Here is a 17814-nt window from a genome sequence, read left to right on the forward strand (position 1 = left end):
GGGACCCAGAGTGGACTAAGGCCTTGATCAAGATGGCCCTGAATTCCTCCTAACATGCAGGCCAGGACTTGCTTCTGGATTCAAGAAATAAAAGTAATCAGCTGTAATTGAGCACCTACAACAATCTGTCATATGTACTTGACTTGCACAGAGCACTGTGAGAGGGAATTCACCCATTTTGCACATAAGAAAGCGAATTGAGGGGAGCCTGGCTGGCTCAGTTGGTGGCGCATGCAACTCTTGATCTCGGGGTGTCATGAGTTCGAGCTCCAGGTTGGGTGTAGAGGTTATTTAAAAAAAAAAAAAAGAAAAAAAGAAAGAAAGCTGAGTGCCTAATGTGATGTCCTCATTAAAACGGTAACCCAGGCAACCAGAGGCCAGAAGTGGCGTTCTCCATCTTTCGAAACTTAAGAGGCAGAATAGACCAGTGGCTAAGAGCACAGACTGTGTGGAGTCAGGCTTGAGTCCAAATCCTGTGTAGGAAACTAAATATGCATCAATTCCCCTCCCCCTCAGTACAATGGAGTTGATAGCACTACTTTCCTAAAAAAAATTCTTACTGCCAAATGAGTTAACATATGAGAAAAGTGGCCGGCGCACGAACGCAAGGTGTTTTTCCTTATTTGCACGCGGACACCACCAGCCGGCACTCTCCCATTGAAGGGAGCGATAACGGGACGCGGTTTCCTTCTCAGCGCGTCTGGCGCTCGCAAGGCACGCCGCGTGCTCTGGCCACCCGGCACCGCGGGGGATCCCGCTAAGCTGCCAGCCGCTCGACAGTCTCACCACGCGCGTGCGCGAGAAGCCAGGCGGCCTGTGGGCTAAGCCAAGCGGCGGAAAGGGAGAGACGACGTAACTGGCAGTCGAGAGGAACCTTCCGCGGCCGCACGCCGCCCAGCGGCCAACCGCCCCCTAGGACTCGAGCACAACATCACGATTCCTAGTCTTGACGCCGTCTGAAGACGGGCCAATGAACAGAGAGCAGGAAGAGGCGGGGTCACCTGGGGGACCGCCCCAAGCGCCTACTTCTAACCAGTCGAGTCACAAGACCTGATGAAGGGCGGGGCTAATCTGACGTATACCCAATCCAAGATTTGAGGGCGGTTACATATTACCCACTCCCCGGAGCTTGACTCCGCCCTTCGCCTTGTCGTACACTTCTCAACCTATCAACGACTAAGCTTGTGGAGGGGTGAGGGGAAGGGGGCGGAGAGTGGGAGGAGGCCGAGAGAGGAAGGAGGCGTAGGCTGAGGAGGAAGAGGGAGGAGGGGCAGGGAAGTCCTGGCGGAGAAGAGGCCCAAGACGCCAAAGGAGACAACAGGAGGGTGCGCTGGAGCTCCCCCGCCTCCCAACGGCCGTTCCGGATCCCTTACGGCGCAAGTCAGGCAGAGACGGAGGAAAGGAGGAAGAGACTTTTATGTCGGCAGACAGAGAAGCTCTACCCGTCACCGTTGCCTCACATCCGGGGCTTTGGAGGGCTGGCCCCGCGGCCCCGCCCCCCCAGCCTTTCATGGCGACCGGAGGCGGAGGCTGGAAGAGCCGGGCCTGGAGGAGGCCCCTTTAAATCTCCTTAAAGGGGTGGCCGCTGAACTCGGCAGACTACTTCGGCAACCTTAAAGGGGAAGGCATCGAACAGAAGCTGACAAACTGAGAACTGTGCTGTTGGGAGATCTGGAGCGAGTGTGGATTCTCACCTTTTCTGCCCCGCGCAAGAAGTTCTTTAAACTCAACTTAAAGGGGAAGTGGCCGCTTGGGGGGGACCAGAAGCTTAACTCCCGAGCCCTTAAAGGGGCGGCCTGCTGTTTGGAGGACCCTGGACTCCTTAAAGGGGTGGCCTCTTTTAGCCGGAGGACTCGAGACACTTTTAAAGGGGAGGTCTGCGTTTCGGGGCGAGCTTTCGGTCCCTTTTAAAGGGGTGGCCCTTCCTCTTCCTCGGGGAGACTTGTCTCGACCCCTGGCAGGGGGCGGCCACCGCACTAGGCCGGCTGGACACCATCGGGTTGTCTTAAAGGGGTCAGGGGCTGGACAGCTTGAGGCCTCGCCTTAAAGGGACGGCCGCCCCGTTTTCGCCGTCTCGGCCCCGCCGGCCCCACAGGGGGGGCCCTCGGGCTTGTCGCCCCGGGGGCGGCGCCGGCTCCCCGGGCCTTGGCCTTGGGGCAAGCTCGGGGCCAGTAGATCCTGCTTTAAAGGGGAAGCCGTGGCCTTTTCGTCCCTGTGCAGCCGCCAGCGCCGCGCCTGCGACCCCGGGCCTGCGGACAGGCCGCTTCGGGCCCCGCCGCCTCCGGATGCGGCGCTGAGGGCGGTCGCCATGGAGACGGCAGCGGCCGCGGCTCCGGGCCCGGGCTGGGCCGCGGAGGGGGAGCGGCGGCGGCGGCGCTGCTCGCGCCGAGACCGAGACCGGGAGCAGCGGCGCCGCCGAGGTCCCGGCGGCGACGCGCCCCGGGCCCTGTTGGCCGCCCCGCGCGGCTCCTCGTCCTCCTCGTCGCCGCCACCGCCCGCCAGGCCTTGGTCGTCAGCTTCGTCCGGAGAGCGGCCCGGAGGCCCGAGACGACGGCGGCCCCGTCCCAGGCCTCGGCCCCCGCGACCCCGAGCTCGGAAGCGGCCTGCCGGCTCGGGCAGCCGCGGGGAGGAAGAGGAGGAGGAGGAGGAGGGGGGCGCAGACGACGGGGAGGCCGAGGAGGAGCCTGAGGAAGAGGAAGAAGAGGAGGAGGACTTGATCGATGGCTTCGCCATCGCCAGCTTCGCCAGCCTTGAGGCCTTGCAGGTGGGGCCTGATGGAGCTGGGGACCTTTGGGGGCTTCAGAGGGGCAGAGAGAAGGGTATGGTGCCTGGAGTGGGTGGAGTTGAGGGGGGAATGCTGGCACCCCAAACCAGAGCAACCGGCTCCTCTGGCCAGGCCTCTGCCCCACCCTGGGGTGGGAGGAGGTAGAGTTAGTCTCCAGGGACCAGCCAGGTTACCCGGCCTGAAAGCCACTTTGGTAGCCTGGTCACCCCTAGAGAGGTCGGGAGCTTTCCTTTCTCCATCTACTTTGGTCCCACCTCCTCCTCCACAGAAGGATGCATCTCTTCAGCCTCCAGAGCGACTGGAACATCGGCTGAAGCATTCTGGGAAGCGGAAGAGGGGGGGTTCCAGTGGGGCCACTGGGGAGCCAGGGGACAGCTCTGATCGGGAGCCTGGCCGGCCCTCTGGGGATAGGGCCCGAAAATGGCCCAATAAGCGGAGAAGGAAAGAGGTGAGCTTGTCATAGATCCTTGTCCTTTAAAACTCTGGACAGAATGCCCTTCACGTAGACTTGTTTTCCATCAGCAATGCTATTGCCTATCATAAACAGTGATTTTACTCTCTAATGGCAGAAAAGGCAGAGCAAATTTGAGCCCTCGCTCCTCAATCCAGGTCTGACAGAGACATGCCCACAGTCAGGCTTTTCTGCTTTTGGCTGGCCATGTCTATTTCAAACGTGTTGATTATTCAGAGATGTATCAAAAAGACTTAATGGAATCCTAAATGAATTAGATATGGTCTCAGATCTCTCCAGGCAATAGCGGTCTAGCAAGAAAGAAACAATCGGTGCAAATACCTAGATCAAAACCTGAGAAGCTACGGAAGGCAGAGATCTGGGAGAGATGCTACAGAAACCCACATGAGGAAGCCACTCATTCTGCCTGGGGGATGGGAGGAGGTTGTGGTTAGGGAAAGCCCCCTAGGATGTCTTAGTCAAGCCGTGAAGGATAGTCATAAGTTTGCTAAGAGGAGAAACGGGCAAAGTTGTTTTGAGCAAAAGCACAGAGATGTGAGAATATATTCAGAAAAGGGTGAGAGCACTGGGAACAGGGGTGGGCCATAGCAGGAGAAGAAGCTAGAAAGAGACTGAGGGTGCGTTGTGAGGGACCTTCAGTTCCTTGCTGGGGAGTTTAGACTTTATCCAAGGGCCTCACCAGTCAGCCTTCCTTACCTCTGGACTCTGGTCTTTCTCAGGCCTCCTCCCGTCATTCTCTGGAAGCTGGATACATAGTAAGTGCTCTCCACCTGTACTGGCCCCTCCCCTCTCAATTCCTCTCTGAAAGTCCCCTCTCTCCCTTGGGCCCCACTCTTCTTCCCTCTTGTGACACCTCTGTCTTTCCTTTTCCCCAGTGTGATGCAGAAAGCGATCTGGACGAGAGGGTGAGTAGGGCTAGAACTTGTTGGGTGGGCAGTGTCCTAAGAGGTCTCCTACGTGCAGCAGACAGAGCCTCCCCTTGAGTGGGGAGCATAGGTTAGGGCGAGCCATGATTGGACTGGGGGGAGCATATTGAATGGCTAAATGACTTTTTTTCTTTGGTAACTAGAACTAAGTTGACCAAAGACTAGAAAGCCTATGCCTTGGTGTACCATCTTTTCCAAAGCCCTTGGAGATACCAGTGGTTCTCCGCAGGAAATTCGGGGTGGCTGTCAAACTGAGCTGCTCATTCCTGCTAGCTGTTAGTGTGCTCTCACAGATTAGAATCTGAGCAGAGACCATGATTGTGGCAGCGAGGACACTAAACCATTGTGGTCAGTGTAAGAACATGTCTTATGAAGTTCTATTTCAGTTTATTATTGGATCAGATTTGCTTGTTTTGAAATAACGTATTCTAGCAGCTCCTGCTTAACTCCTGTAACTAAATTTGTATTCTCTGTTGTGTGTCTTGTTTTAGTTTAAAAAGTTGGCTGGACAGGGACTGTGGTGAACCAGAGTTCTTGTCTGTCTAAAGGAGGTGACCACTGTCTAGTCCTAGCTGATTGTTGCCATGCAAGAGTAGGAGCCAATTCTTAAGAGAACCTGCAACTCTGAGTTTTTATGAGGAACTCCTGGATTTGTAAATAGCGGCAATTAGTTTAAAAGGTTTTTGCTGACACTTGTGGGCCAAACAAATCTGTAAGTCAGGTAGGCGTGTGGGCCAGCAGTTGTAAGTGACATTTTGGCTTTGATGTGGCTACTTCTCTGTTACATAAGTGCTGCCTCAGTTCAGTCCTCCTGGCCTATCAAATTCTCAGGCTCAGCTATTCTATCCTTTGCCCCAAGCATAGGCCCCCTGGAGCCCACAGTCTTTGCTGGATTTCAGCTCAGCTCCTGGAATAGACTTGCCACACTGCCACTTCCTAGCAGGCTCTGGGGGCTGTTAGCCTTCCTGGGTGAGAGCCTCGCCTGACCAGAACCTGACCCTGTCCCTACCCTTCTTCCCCAGGTCTCCGATGATGACCTCGACCCATCCTTTACTGTCTCAACCAGCAAAGGTCGGTCTCAAGGGCTGGGGCTGGAGACAAGGGAGGGAAATTGGGTGAGTATGGGCCTCAACTGAATATGTCTGCTGTCCTGTCCTCACAGCCTCGGGCCCCCACGGCGCCTTCAATGGGAACTGTGAAGCAAAACTCTCCGTAGTCCCTAAAGTGTCGGGTCTGGAGCGGAGCCAGGAACAGCCCCCAGGGCCCGACCCGCTGCTAGTGCCTTTCCCCCCGAAGGAACCACCGCCTCCACCGGCCCCTCGGCCTCCTGTCTCACCCCCTGCACCCCTGCCGGCCGCCCCCAGTCTGCCACCCCCACCCCAGCCCCAGCTGCAGCTTCGGGTCTCGCCCTTCGGCCTCCGCACTTCTCCCTATGGCAGCAGCCTGGACCTCAGCACTGGCAGGTGAGTGGTCCAGGGGTTTGGTCTGGTCTGGAAGGACCTGGTCACTTTGGCGCCAACCCCTGCATTCTGTGGTTGGGACATGGGATGGTACCTGTGGGATGTGACTTGAAAAAAGGATTCTGAGGCTGAAAAGCTTGAGAGACACTGGGTGAAACAAACGTAAAGTGATTACTTGCTCGCAGGACTTACCAGAACCGTTTCACCCGACATTCCCGCTCAGGGAAGTCCACTTTGTGCTGTTTCCCGACTTTATGTGCTGCTGAGACCTTTGCGCAAGGCACATCTGCTAGGAACAGTGTTCTTCGGAACATACTTTGGGAAATGCTGACATGATGATGAAGGGTGCTGGCTTTGGTGTCAGACCTGGTTCAAATTCTTGCTCGGCCACTTCCGGTGGCTGTGTGACTTTGGACAAGTCACTTAATCTCTCTGAGCCTCAATTTCCTCTTTCTGTACAAAAGAAATGGTACTGGTACCTTTATCCTGGTAAAGCTGTCGAGAGGATCGATGACGAGGTCATGCAGTGTTTCCCAAAGCGTGCACGTGCATCGTTAGCGATACGCAAGATAATTTCAGCGGTTACGGGGGCAGATTTGTGTAGCTGTTAACGGGCTGTAGAAAAACACGATTAGTACCTCAACCCTTTGACTTCACACGTATTGCTCGGGCGAGGCTAAGTCAAAAAGCAAGAAACGGAGTTAAGTGAAAGAAGGAAATGGTACAGGTGGTTCCGCGGCTGCGGCAGCAGTCGGGAAGGTGGTGTGACGTGGCGGAGATGTGGATTAGCGTGTCAGGCAGGCGCCAGCACTTGGCCTCCCGTAAGTGCTCGCTGAAGGGTAAGATCGCTGATGCCATTACTATTACCGGTGCCGTCTCTATTATTGCCATCGTTACCGTCCTCGTTCTTGTTCTTGAGAAAACTAAGGCTCAGAGAGGGGCAGTGACTTGCTCAAGGTCACCCAGGGTGTTAATGGAGAGATGGGCCTAGAATTCAGGTCGCCTGACTCCTAGGCCAGGCCAGCGAGGTGCTGCTTCCACTGTCTTAGGGTGGGAACCCAGGTGGCCCGTTGTGATGAAGCGTCCAAGTGAGTGGCGTGTTTCGTGCTGCGGTTGAGTCAGGAAAGGGCAAGTCATGTGGCCAGAGACGTCCGAGGCAGCTGTGTGGAAGAGACCTGGAGAGGGAGAGAGAGGGGGTTGCCGGGTGTGGGGGGTACCTCCGCCTGAGGATGGGCTCCCTGGGCGGGGGTGGGGGTCCTGGGGGCCAGGTTCTACCACCTTCCACGTTGGAGAACCAGGGTCAAGGTATCGCCCAGGCTTCTGACCCCCTCCCGTCAGAGCTGGCACCTCCCAACCCCTCACTCATCTCCCCACTTCTCTCCCCAGCTCTTCACGGCCGCCCCCCAAGGCCCCGGCCCCTCCCGTGGCTCAGCCTCCCCCCTCATCATCCTCTTCGTCCTCTTCCTCCTCATCTGCCTCCTCCTCGTCCGCGCAGCTCACCCACCGGCCCCCGACGCCCTCACTGCCCCTGCCTTTGTCCACCCACAGCTTTCCCCCTCCCGGGCTGCGGCCCCCCCCCACCACCCCACCACCCCTCCTTGTTCTCCCCTGGCCCCACCCTGCCCCCACCCCCACCCCTGCTGCAGGTGCCAGGGCACCCTGGGGCCTCAGCTGCTAACGCCCTTTCTGGTGAGTTTGGGGTCCTGGCCGGGGGTGGGTGGCGGGGGGCCATGGCCCCGGGCTTGGGCCCAGTCGGCTTTGGGGCATCTGGACCTCAACAGACATCAGGGCTTGAGGAGGGAGTGGCTCAAGGCCAGAAGGGAAGGCCAGTCACCCGGGCCCAAGGAGGCTGACCTGGTGGCGACAGACGTTAAAGCCTTCTCCCCCTCCCCTCCCACAGAGCAGGACCTGATCGGCCAGGACCTGAACTCTCGCTACCTGAATGCCCAGGGTGGCCCCGAGGTGGTGGGGGCAGGGGGCTCGGCCCGGCCCCTGGCCTTCCAGTTCCACCAGCACAACCACCAGCACCAGCACACCCACCAGCACACCCACCAGCACTTCACCCCTTATCCCCCGGGCCTGCTGCCACCTCATGGCCCCCACATGGTGAGCTCCTCATTGGGCCGGTGATGAGGCCCAGAGACTTGGGGGGAGGGTGTGGCTTCCAGGGGAAGGTCCTGGGTCCCTGGCTGGCAGCTTACTCTTCCCTTCTCTTCCCTAGTTTGAGAAATATCCAGGAAAGATGGAAGGCCTTTTCCGGCATAATGTGAGTGTGTGTGTGTGTGGTGTGGCGTGTGGGCACGGATGCACCAATGTGTGTGGCCCTGACCGTTGGGGTCCAGTCTTCAGCTTCAGAAGCAAGAGCCTTGAGCCTGGGAGAGCTCCCTGGGGGGTTTTAGGGTGGAGGCCCGAGGATTGATGGGCAGACCAGACGTGGGCTGCACCTCCACCCCCAGCTTGGACCAGTCCCCTTCTCTCCACAGCCGTACACGGCCTTCCCTCCCGCTGTGCCCGGCCTACCTCCGGGCCTCCCGCCGGCTGTCTCCTTTGGCTCCCTGCAGGGGGCCTTCCAGCCCAAGGTGAGCTCCCAATCCAAACACCACCACCTCCCACCCCCTACAAACCCAGACACCCCCCTCCCCCCAGATCCACATGCCTTCTTCCGTTCCCCAAAGCCATGCCCATTCTCCTGCCCTCCCCTTGTGGCCCCAGCTTTCTTCAGAGCCATGCTCCCTCCCTGTCCCAGCCCCCAGCTCGGTTCGAGACCCCTTTTATGCCTGGTGCCAGTTCTCCTGACTGATCCCTCCACTCCCCTTTCCCAGAGCACGAACCCCGAGCTGCCACCACGACTGGGGCCAGTGCCAAGCGGGCTTCCCCAAAAGGGGACACAGGTGAGGGGGGCTGAGGCAGGTCCTGGGGGAACCAGAGTATCTGTTGAGGGAAGACAGGGTTGATTGAGATCGAACCACTGATCCTTCCCTTTAATGTACGGTCAGGGGTATCCCTGAGAATCTGATGAGAGGGAATTTCTGTAAATGACAAGGTTTCCCAGGCATGAAGAATAGGAATTTCATGAAGTTGCCCCAGAAATAAGATTACTAGGACAGTGGTTTTTGTACGAGTTTTCAAATTTTTTAAGTTACAAAACCTTTTTTTTTTTTTTTAAATGACATCATACCAGGAAGTCCTGTCCATAAAACAATGAAAAGATAAGCTGCCCTTTTGTGAAGTGGCACAGGGAGCAGCCTTCGAGCCTGTGGCCCTGGGAACATCGGGAAAAGCACAGGATGTATTTCCTAAAGGGGAGACTAGACCAGATACCTTGCAGTGTTTTCTAGCAGCAGTAAAGGATTTTTTTTTGTGGAGAAATCTTAAGCAGAGCCTCATGACACAAAGCTGTTAATAGGATAGCTTCTCTGGTTGAGAAACCCGTCCTGCCTGCCCGCTAACCCACTCCCCAGTCTTCTAAGCAGGGCACGTCCTTGGGGCCTGGTTCAGGAACTTAGTGCTGGAAGGGAGATGCCCAGAGCAGGAGACATGGGGAAAGGAGTCTCGCCAGGAGCAGGAAAGGTGTGAGGGAGCCACACAAGGTCTCCAGTGTTCGGGTGGGGATTAGGGACTGTGGAGGTGAGGTGCCCAGGGCAGTAAACAGGTCCGAATCGCCGCCAATGTCTGCTTTGCCATCCCCAGATCCCCGACCATTTCCGGCCACCTTTGAGGGTGAGTTTGGTGAGGCCCTCAGGCTGCATGAGGCTGGGGGCTGGTGTCAGGGTGTTTGGCTGAGGGCGGGTCTTGCTTGGGAATGAGCGAGAAGCCCAAGACGTGGAGGCAGCCAGATGTGGCACGACAGAAAGGGCACGGCTTATATGCCACAGGCTTGGGTTCCGACGTAACTGGCTGTGGGACCTTGGGCAAGACCGTTTATCTCTCTGAGCCTCAGTTTCCTAGGCCGTGACATGAACCTAGTCATCCCTCAGTTGTAGGGATGATGAGTGGGGATGTTGTGTGGAAAGGCTGGGCCGAGGACCAGGCCTGGAGTGGGCGACGAGTGAACGTTCTTTCCCTCCCTTTCCCTTTGGTTGTCCTTCTGGGGCGGCAGAAGCCAGGGAAGTGGTGCGCCATGCACGTGCGTGTGGCTTACATGATCCTGAGACACCAGGAAAAGATGAAGGTACTGGGGCTGGAGGGCTGGGGCGAGCGGGCTGGCCTGAGCCCTGGGCCTCTGCCTTTGGCAGAGCTTGGCCGAATCTTGGCCAGAAACATCCCCTCCTGTCCCCAGTCACTGCCTGAGCACTTTCAGTTAGCACTAGGTTCTCTGGCTAATCAGAGGGGGTGGTCCAAGAAGGCTGGGAGAGAGGCGGAGGCTAGGCACCCAAGCCCCATCTTGGCGCCAGCCAGCCCTTGGAGGGGACCTAGGGGTGGAGAGCAAGAGCGGGACCTCACCTGGCTCCTCACTCACCGCCCCTCTCCCTGTCCCATGCAGGGCGACTCCCACAAGCTTGACTTTCGGAACGACCTCCTGCCCTGCCTTCCGGGGCCCTATGGGGCCCTGCCCCCTGGGCAGGAGCTCTCCCACCCGGCCGCCTCCCTCTTCACTGCGACTGGTGAGTCTGGCCAGCCCTCTCGGGGCCTGAGGTTCCCTGACTATAGCCCAAGGCCCACCTTGCGCCCACTCAGCCTCACCAGAATCTCCCACCTCTCTGCCCCAGGTGCCGTCCACGCTGCAGCCAACCCTTTCACGGCAGCTCCCGGGGCCCACGGACCCTTTCTGAGCCCCAGCACCCACATTGGTAAGAGCCAAGGGCATGATGGGCAACCCCAGCCTGGTCCCTGACTTTCAGAAGTTCTGCAGCGGGGGATGGAAATTAGACCTGAGAGGCAGCTGGAATGGGGGTAGGCCTGGTGCCACTTGGTTTGTGACCTTGGACGAGTTACTCTAACCCCTCTGAGCCTTGATCTCCTCACCTATGACGTGGGCTAGAGCAGGGCAGCGTGATTGCCGGGCTCGGCCGGCTCGGATGCTGTCTCTGGAATAGCCGGTGGTCGGGGGAGTGCGCCACCTGGGAGAGGAGGATGGAGGAAGGCTGTGCGGGCACCGGCTCCTAGCAGTCTCGGCGGGCTTTGTGGGGCGATTTCACCTGGGTCTGGGTAGACAGGAGGGCCTCGAGCCTGATGGCATAGGGGACAGTGTTCCTGGAAGAGGAAGGCGTGAGGTGTTCCCGCAGTGGCGTGGGTTAGTTGTTCGGACCGGCTGTGCGCATGAGCGTAGGGTTGGGTCGGGAAGGGCCCTGCATGTCAGGTGGGAGGAGGCCAGCAGAGGTCTTCAGGCGAACGGCTTGCTGTAGAGCTGGTCCGGGTGGCTGGTACGGGGATTGTGGGGTGAGGGCTTGATCTCTCGAGCCAGAAGGCCCTGGGTTGGGGGTACCACTTACTGGCTAGATGACCGACCGACCGTTGGCAAGTCACTTCACCTCTCTGAGCCTGTTTCGTCATCTTTAAGTGGGAGTGGTCCTGTCTGCCCTGTGGGGCTTGTCGTTTGTCAGGTTCCGCAACACGATGCATGTCAAAGCTCAGTGTCTTGCGAGGCCCAGGGACGTGCTCAGCACCCTGGTGTTAAAACCAAGAGCCAGCGGCCGAGGGCTCCCGGGCCTGCGCGCTGAGCTGCCTCTTCCCTGCCAGTCTCGGCGCCCGCTCAGAGCCGGCTGCCCAGCGCTCTGACCGGCCCCCTTTTCTCCCGCAGATCCCTTTGGGCGTCCCACAAGCTTCGCCTCCTTGGCTGCCCTCTCCAACGGGGCCTTTGGAGGCCTGGGCAGCCCTACATTCAGTGAGTGCCTGGGGGGCCGGGCGGGCGGGCGGCTGTGGCAGGGGGCTGGGAGGTCCCCGAGTGGGGCCCTCCTCCTCCTCGTGGCTCCTGTCACCCTCTGCTTCACCCTCTGTCTAGACTCCGGCGCCGTCTTTGCCCAGAAAGAAAGCCCAGGGGCCCCACCAGCCTTCGCCTCCCCCCCAGACCCATGGGGCCGCCTGCACCGCAGTCCTCTGGCCTTTCCTGCCTGGGTCCGGCCCCCTGAGGCCGCGCGGACGCCGGGCTCAGACAAGGAGCGGCCTGCGGAGCGGAGGGAGCCCTCGATCCCCAAGGAGGAGAAAGACAGGTGGGCCTCCCCGCTGCCCGCGCTGCCTGCGCCCGGCGCCGCCCGCGGCCTGCTCGGACCGCTGCAGGCCCTCCGTTCTCTCCCCAGGGACCTCCCCTTCTCCCGGCCCCAGCTCCGAGTGTCTCCCGCTACTCCCAAGGCCCGGGCTGGCGAGGAGGGGGCCAGGCCGGCCAAGGAATCCGTGCGGGTGAAGGAGGAGCGGAAGGAGGAGGCCGCTGCCGCCGCCGCCGCCGCTGCCGCCGCTGCCGCCGCCGCCGCCGCCGCCGCCGCCGCCACCCCGCCACCCACCGGGCCCCAGGGCCTTCACCTGCTGTTCGAGAGGCCCCGGCCACCCCCCTTCCTGGGCCCTAGCCCCCCAGAGCGCTGCGCTGGCTTCCTGGAGCCGAGCTGGTTGGCAGGGCCCCCTCGCCTGGCCAGGCCGCCCCGCTTCTACGAGGCCGGCGAGGAGCTGACTGGACCCGGGGCCGTGGCCGCCGCCCGCCTCTACGGTCTGGAGCCCGCCCACCCCCCTGCTCTACAGCCGCCTGGCGCCGCCGCCGCCGCCCACCGCGGCCCCGGGCACCCCCCACCTTCTCAGCAAGACCCCCCCGGGAGCCCTTCTGGGGGCACCGCCTCCACTCGTGCCCGCCCCCCGGCCGAGTTCCCCACCTAGGGCCCCCGGCCCCGCGCGGGCTGACAGGTGAGGGGAGGGGAGGGGCGGGGGCCAAGCTCCATCCCCCCTTTCCTTTTGACAAGGTCCTAGAGCTGAGGTTTCAAGCCAGGGCTGGAGGGCAAAGGTCATGACCTCACCAGCCACCTCTGAGGTCATGGAACCTGGGAGCAGAAGCCCCAACCCCCACAAGATCAAGTGTCAGATGGACCCTGGGGTCACTGGGAGGGTAGAGGTCACAAGCCTCTAGAGAGAGGGGTGTGTGTGTGAGAGTGTGTGTGTGTGTGTATGTGTGTACATGAGAGGTGAGAGTGGGGGTCATTTCAGAGGTCATAGCTCATGATCTCCTGAGGTACACCATCGCCCCCTCTGAGGGCCCCTAGGCCCTTGGCCTGCCTCCCCAAGGGCTCACTAAGCCAGAGGCCAAAGTGCCCCCCCTCCCCTTCACCTACCACCCAAGTCCTCATGCCCTCTCAGGGCTGGGGGAGGAGGGGCTAACGGAAGGGGGGTTCCATGTACATATTTATCTCCCCTTCCACATAGCCCCCCAGACCTTTTGTACATTTTTACAGGGGTGCCCCTCCCAATAATCCCCCTTCCTGGTTAATTAAATCCTCAGACTGGTGCTGTGTTCCTAGCCTCTGGCCTCTCTGTGGGGGGGAGGGGGGATTGTAGAGGGAAGAGCTGGGAGGGGACAGGCAGGAACCCAGGGCTTATCCCAGGGAATATGGAGTCAGCAGGAGACAGAGCAACAGGGGAAGGGACCTGGGTACCTAGGCTGGAAAGAAGGGCAAATGCTTCCTGCTTGGCTGACAGCCCAGGTCCCCCCCCCCCTTGTTCCTGTTACCTCTGTGTGCCACCATCCCCAAAAGGCTCAATCTCTAAGCTTCAGACTCCACCTCTTAGTGGCTCAGTCCCCCTACTCCATTTCCAAGTGCCCCCAGGACTCCTGGGCCCTGCCCTCCAGAACCCTGTTCCCCAGAACCCTGCCCTAGGCCGGGGGGGTGGGCAGAGAAGGTCACCACGTACCACACACCAAAGAAGGGGGTCGGCCCGGGGGTGGGCCACACAGGCAGCTTCTTCAGCAGCCTCTCGGCGGCAGTCCCAGCCTTCCCAAAGCAGCAGGCGCCCCCAGGCTGGGGCCCAACCTAGAAGGCAGGGGTCAGTTTAACAAAAACATAACGACTTTTTTCCCCGGTGGGGCTTATTCTGTAACATGACTTGCGGATATTTATATAAAAATGAGTGTTACAATGAGGCCCCTTGGCTGCTCTTTCAGTGTGTGTGGGTCATGGGGGGCAGGGACGGGAGGGGGATTGGGTCAGGGAGGGATGAGAGAGGACAATACTACCCACGTCCCCATGAAGGGTCCCCCTCCCTCCCACCTGGGAGAGCTATTCTGTTCCTTGCGGATGGGTGGCTTGGAGCATGGGGCGTTGAGGTTTTTCACAGTTTCTACAACCCAGGAGTACATATTATACAAGATTCACGTAACACAGAAGGATAGCAACACTGAATTTCCCATTTACCTGCCAACCCATGCTAATTTCCTGAGGTCACCGCTCCCTCATTTGGTATATGCTCTTCAGGCCCGGCTCTGTGTGTCTGCCTACCCATGTGTTCCCGCGTAGTTCTGTGAGAAAAGATCTACAATTTTTTTCGAAACTTGGTTTTTCTTTTTTATATGGTCACTATAAAATGAACACAAGTGTATACTGCAAAGGGAAAGTGCCTTGTAATCTCGCCCCTCAGAGGCGACCACTTCTAATTGTCAGGAGTATCTTCCCTCCAGTTATTTTTCTAGCTGTAGGCTTCAAATACTGTGAAAACAGTGGGATCCTGTGAGATGTACGATTTTGCAACTACCTTTTTACACTTCACGTTATTTTTTGACGTGATCATTAAAAACCAAGGGACTGAACTGAGCTGGAGCCAGCCACCCAGAATTGTCGTGTTCCACTGTACCCGGCAACCTCAGGAAAGATGGCGGCCAACATTGTCTGCTACCGCTACATATGCCCAAGGCTTCCAGGGAAGGCTCAAGCCTAGACTGTTGCAACAGAAATCGGAGACGGTTGGGGCGCCTGGGTGGCACAGCGGTTAAGCGTCTGCCTTCGGCTCAGGGCGTGATCCCGGCGTTATGGGATCGAGCCCCACATCAGGCTTCTCCGCTATGAGCCTGCTTCTTCCTCTCCCACTCCCCCTGCTTGTGTTCCCTCACTCACTGGCTGTCTCTATCTCTGTCAAATAAATAAATAAAATCTTTAAAAAAAAAAAAAAAAAAAAAGAAATCGGAGACGGTTGACCAGAAGGACATGGCAGTCCTTGGTTTCAGCTTTTTCAGAAAAATCTAAAAATCTTTGGACACTATACCTGCTTTCTCTATGGCTGCCCCTTGACACGGGGCATGATCTCTCCAGATTGCCACTGTCTCCACTCTTGTCTAGGAAGGAGCCATTGTCACTGTCGAGGTACCTCCCTGGTCCTCCTACATATCTGGGTGTGGAACTCTCAGAAGAATACTTCTAGATACGCATATCCAACCTCTCCTAGGTCCCCGCAAAAGTAACTTAGGTACCCAGTCATCTCCTAGATCTGATGCTGTGCCCCCAAGCCTGAGGCATTTCCATCTCTGTTATCAGCACCCAAGTTGGAAAGCTCCCTCCCTTGATTCATGGTCCGAACTGCCTTTTATTCTTTCTACCACCATTGATCATCCCAGCCACAGATACAGAGGTAAACAGAACAAAAAATGCCAGCTCTCCTGGAGCTTACACACAGGTCCTCGGAGGAAAAAGAGCACATGACCCCAAAAGGAAAAGAGGGTGAAGGGCAGGAATCCCCAGGGCTGCCCTCCTGGGGCCTGTGCTCAGAACCACTACGCTCCATTGATTCATCTCTGCATGATCTGATCTGAACCCAGGAGCTCCTCAGGCAGAGGTAAAAGAGGAATCCAGAAAGACTGAATGCCAGGGTAAAGCAAAACAAAACCAAAATCATTTCACCATCATGAGGCTGCTGTTTGGAAATACGTTTTTTTGTTTTGAATTAACTCAGAAGTGTAGCTATGTAATCTTAAGCAATGTGCTTATTTCTGGGCCATGGTTTATTTGTAGAAGGGGGGGTAATTTGAAGATCGAATTGACTCACTAAATGATTCGGGAATGGGGCAGCACCCCATCTAGCAAATGGAGAGGTGCTCCTTAAATGGAGGGTGTTTAAACAACTTCACCGAGATACAATTCACATACCAGAGCATTCACCCAGTCTTCTGTGACTGGCTTCTTTCACTGAACATAAGCATTCAAGGTGCGACCACTGTAGCTTGCATCAGTCCTGCACTCCTTTTTACTGCCAAACAATACTCCATTATATGGATCCATTCTTCAGTGGACGGACATTGAAGTTGTTTCTTTTTTTAAAAAGGCTTTTATTTCTTTATTTTGAGAGCGGAGGAGAGAGAAGGTGTGTGGTGGGGAGAGCAGAGGGAGGGGGGAAGCAGACTCGGGTGAGCGCAGATCCGGACGGGGGAGGGCGGGGGGCTGGATCCCACCACCCCGAGATCATGACCTGAGCCTAAACCAAGACACGCAACCCACTGAGCCACCCGGGCACCCCAGTTGTTTCTTTTAACCATTATGAATAATGCTGCTGTGAATATCCACGTACAAGTTTTGTATGAATACATTTTTAATTCTCTTAGGTATACACCTTGGGTTGGAATTGTTGGGGCATATGGTAACTCTTATGTTTAGCATTTTGGGGAACTACCAACTAGTTTCCAAAGTGGCTGCACTACTTTATTTTTTTTAAGATTTTATTTATTTGGGGGGCGCCTGGGTGGCATAGCGGTTAAGCGTCTGCCTTCGGCTCAGGGCGTGATCCCGGCGTTATGGGATCGAGCCCCACATCAGGCTCCTCCGCTATGAGCCTGCTTCTTCCTCTCCCACTCCCCCTGCTTGTGTTCCCTCTCTCGCTGGCTGTCTCTATCTCTGTCAAATAAATAAATAAAAATCTTAAAAAAAAAAGATTTTATTTATTTGGGGCACCTGGGTGGCTCAGTCGGTGAAGCGTCTGCCTTCAGCGCAGGTCATGGTCCCAGGGTCCTGGGATCGAGCCCGGTGTCTGGCTCACTGCTCAGCAGGATGTCTGCTTCTCCTTCTCCCTCTGCCCCTCCGCGCCTCGTTTGTGCACGTGCACTCTCTCAAATAAATACATAAAAATCTTTTTTAAAAAAGATCTTAAAAAGAGTTTTAATCTTTTTAAAAAAGATTGTAATGTATTTATTTGACAGAGAGAGAGAGCACAAGCATGGGGAGCTGAGGCCAAGGGAGAGGGAGAAGCAGGATCCCCCCTGAGCAGGGAGCCCGATGTGGGGCTCGGTCCCAGGACCCTGGGATCATGACCTGAGCCGAAGGCAGACGCTTCACCGACTGAGCCACCCAGGCGCCCCTCGGTAATGTTTTTCTGATTTGAAATTTTAAGAAGCAGATCTTGGAGCTCAATTAAGGAGAACGGCTTACTTACCTGCAGTTTCTTGGGCAGGCACATTTTTCAAAACAGACTTTGAGGAGAGGAGCATCTGTCTAGGGGCAGAAGGAGCCGGAGCCAGTGAAGAACGCAGGTGTAGAGCCTTCCTCATCAGACAGATCAGAGCTTGAGTCTGGCCTCCACCAACCAGCTCTGTGACTTTGGTCTGTAGCCTGTTTCCCCTTTCCAAAGAAAATGACGAGCCCAGCCCACAGATTCACTGTGGCCGGTACGTGGAGTAATGCAGGTAGACGGTACTGAGCACAGAATTGAGTACACAGTGGACATTCACCAAACGAGTGTTACTTTTTTTTTTAAGATTTTATTTATTTATTTGACAGAAAGAGACAGCCAGCGACAGAGGGAACACAAGCGGGGGAGTGGGAGAGGAAGCAGCAGGCTCCCAGCAGAGGAGCCCGATGCGGGGCTCGATCCCAGGACTCCGGGATCACGCCCTGAGCGGAAGGCAGACGCTTAACAACTGAGCCACCCAGGCGCCCCGCGAGTGTTGTTACTGATTGCAGTGGGAAAGACTATAAACAGGTCCCCTATTTCAAAATGGGTAGGTTGAAGTTCAGAGAACTTTATACGATGTATGGAGTTAGGAGAAGAAAGGAGACATACACACTGGGGGAGGAGATTAAAAAAATAAACTTGATTATTATTAAAACAGTTTTAGATGTACAAAAAAGTTGGCAAAGATCGTAAGAGAGTACAGAGACTTCCTGTATGCCCCGAACTCAGTTTCCGGTATTAACACTACTAACATCTCATATTTGTTATAATTAGTCAATCAGTATTGATGCATTATTGACTTAAGTCCATACTTTATTCAGATTTCCT

The 17814-nt window shown here is 56.8% G+C and overlaps 1 protein-coding gene across 1 annotated transcript; it reads left to right on the forward strand.

Moving 5' to 3' along the window:
• Nucleotides 1–1216: 1216 nt before the first annotated feature.
• Nucleotides 1217–13695, forward strand: FBRS (fibrosin). The gene is given in 20 exon segments (XM_026515814.4): nt 1217–2764; nt 3054–3233; nt 3977–4012; nt 4133–4162; nt 5206–5254; nt 5346–5646; nt 7030–7213; nt 7215–7332; nt 7544–7749; nt 7865–7909; nt 8127–8222; nt 8466–8534; nt 9334–9363; nt 9743–9814; nt 10127–10247; nt 10353–10433; nt 11384–11467; nt 11585–11792; nt 11880–12297; nt 12299–13695. Coding segments are annotated over 20 exon segments (2961 nt in total). The 5' UTR covers nt 1217–2308; the 3' UTR covers nt 12476–13695.
• Nucleotides 13696–17814: the final 4119 nt, after the last annotated feature.

The sequence above is a fragment of the Ursus arctos genome, unplaced genomic scaffold, assembly GCF_023065955.2.
Source record: "Ursus arctos isolate Adak ecotype North America unplaced genomic scaffold, UrsArc2.0 scaffold_2, whole genome shotgun sequence".
NCBI classification, from domain to species: Eukaryota; Metazoa; Chordata; class Mammalia; order Carnivora; family Ursidae; genus Ursus; species Ursus arctos.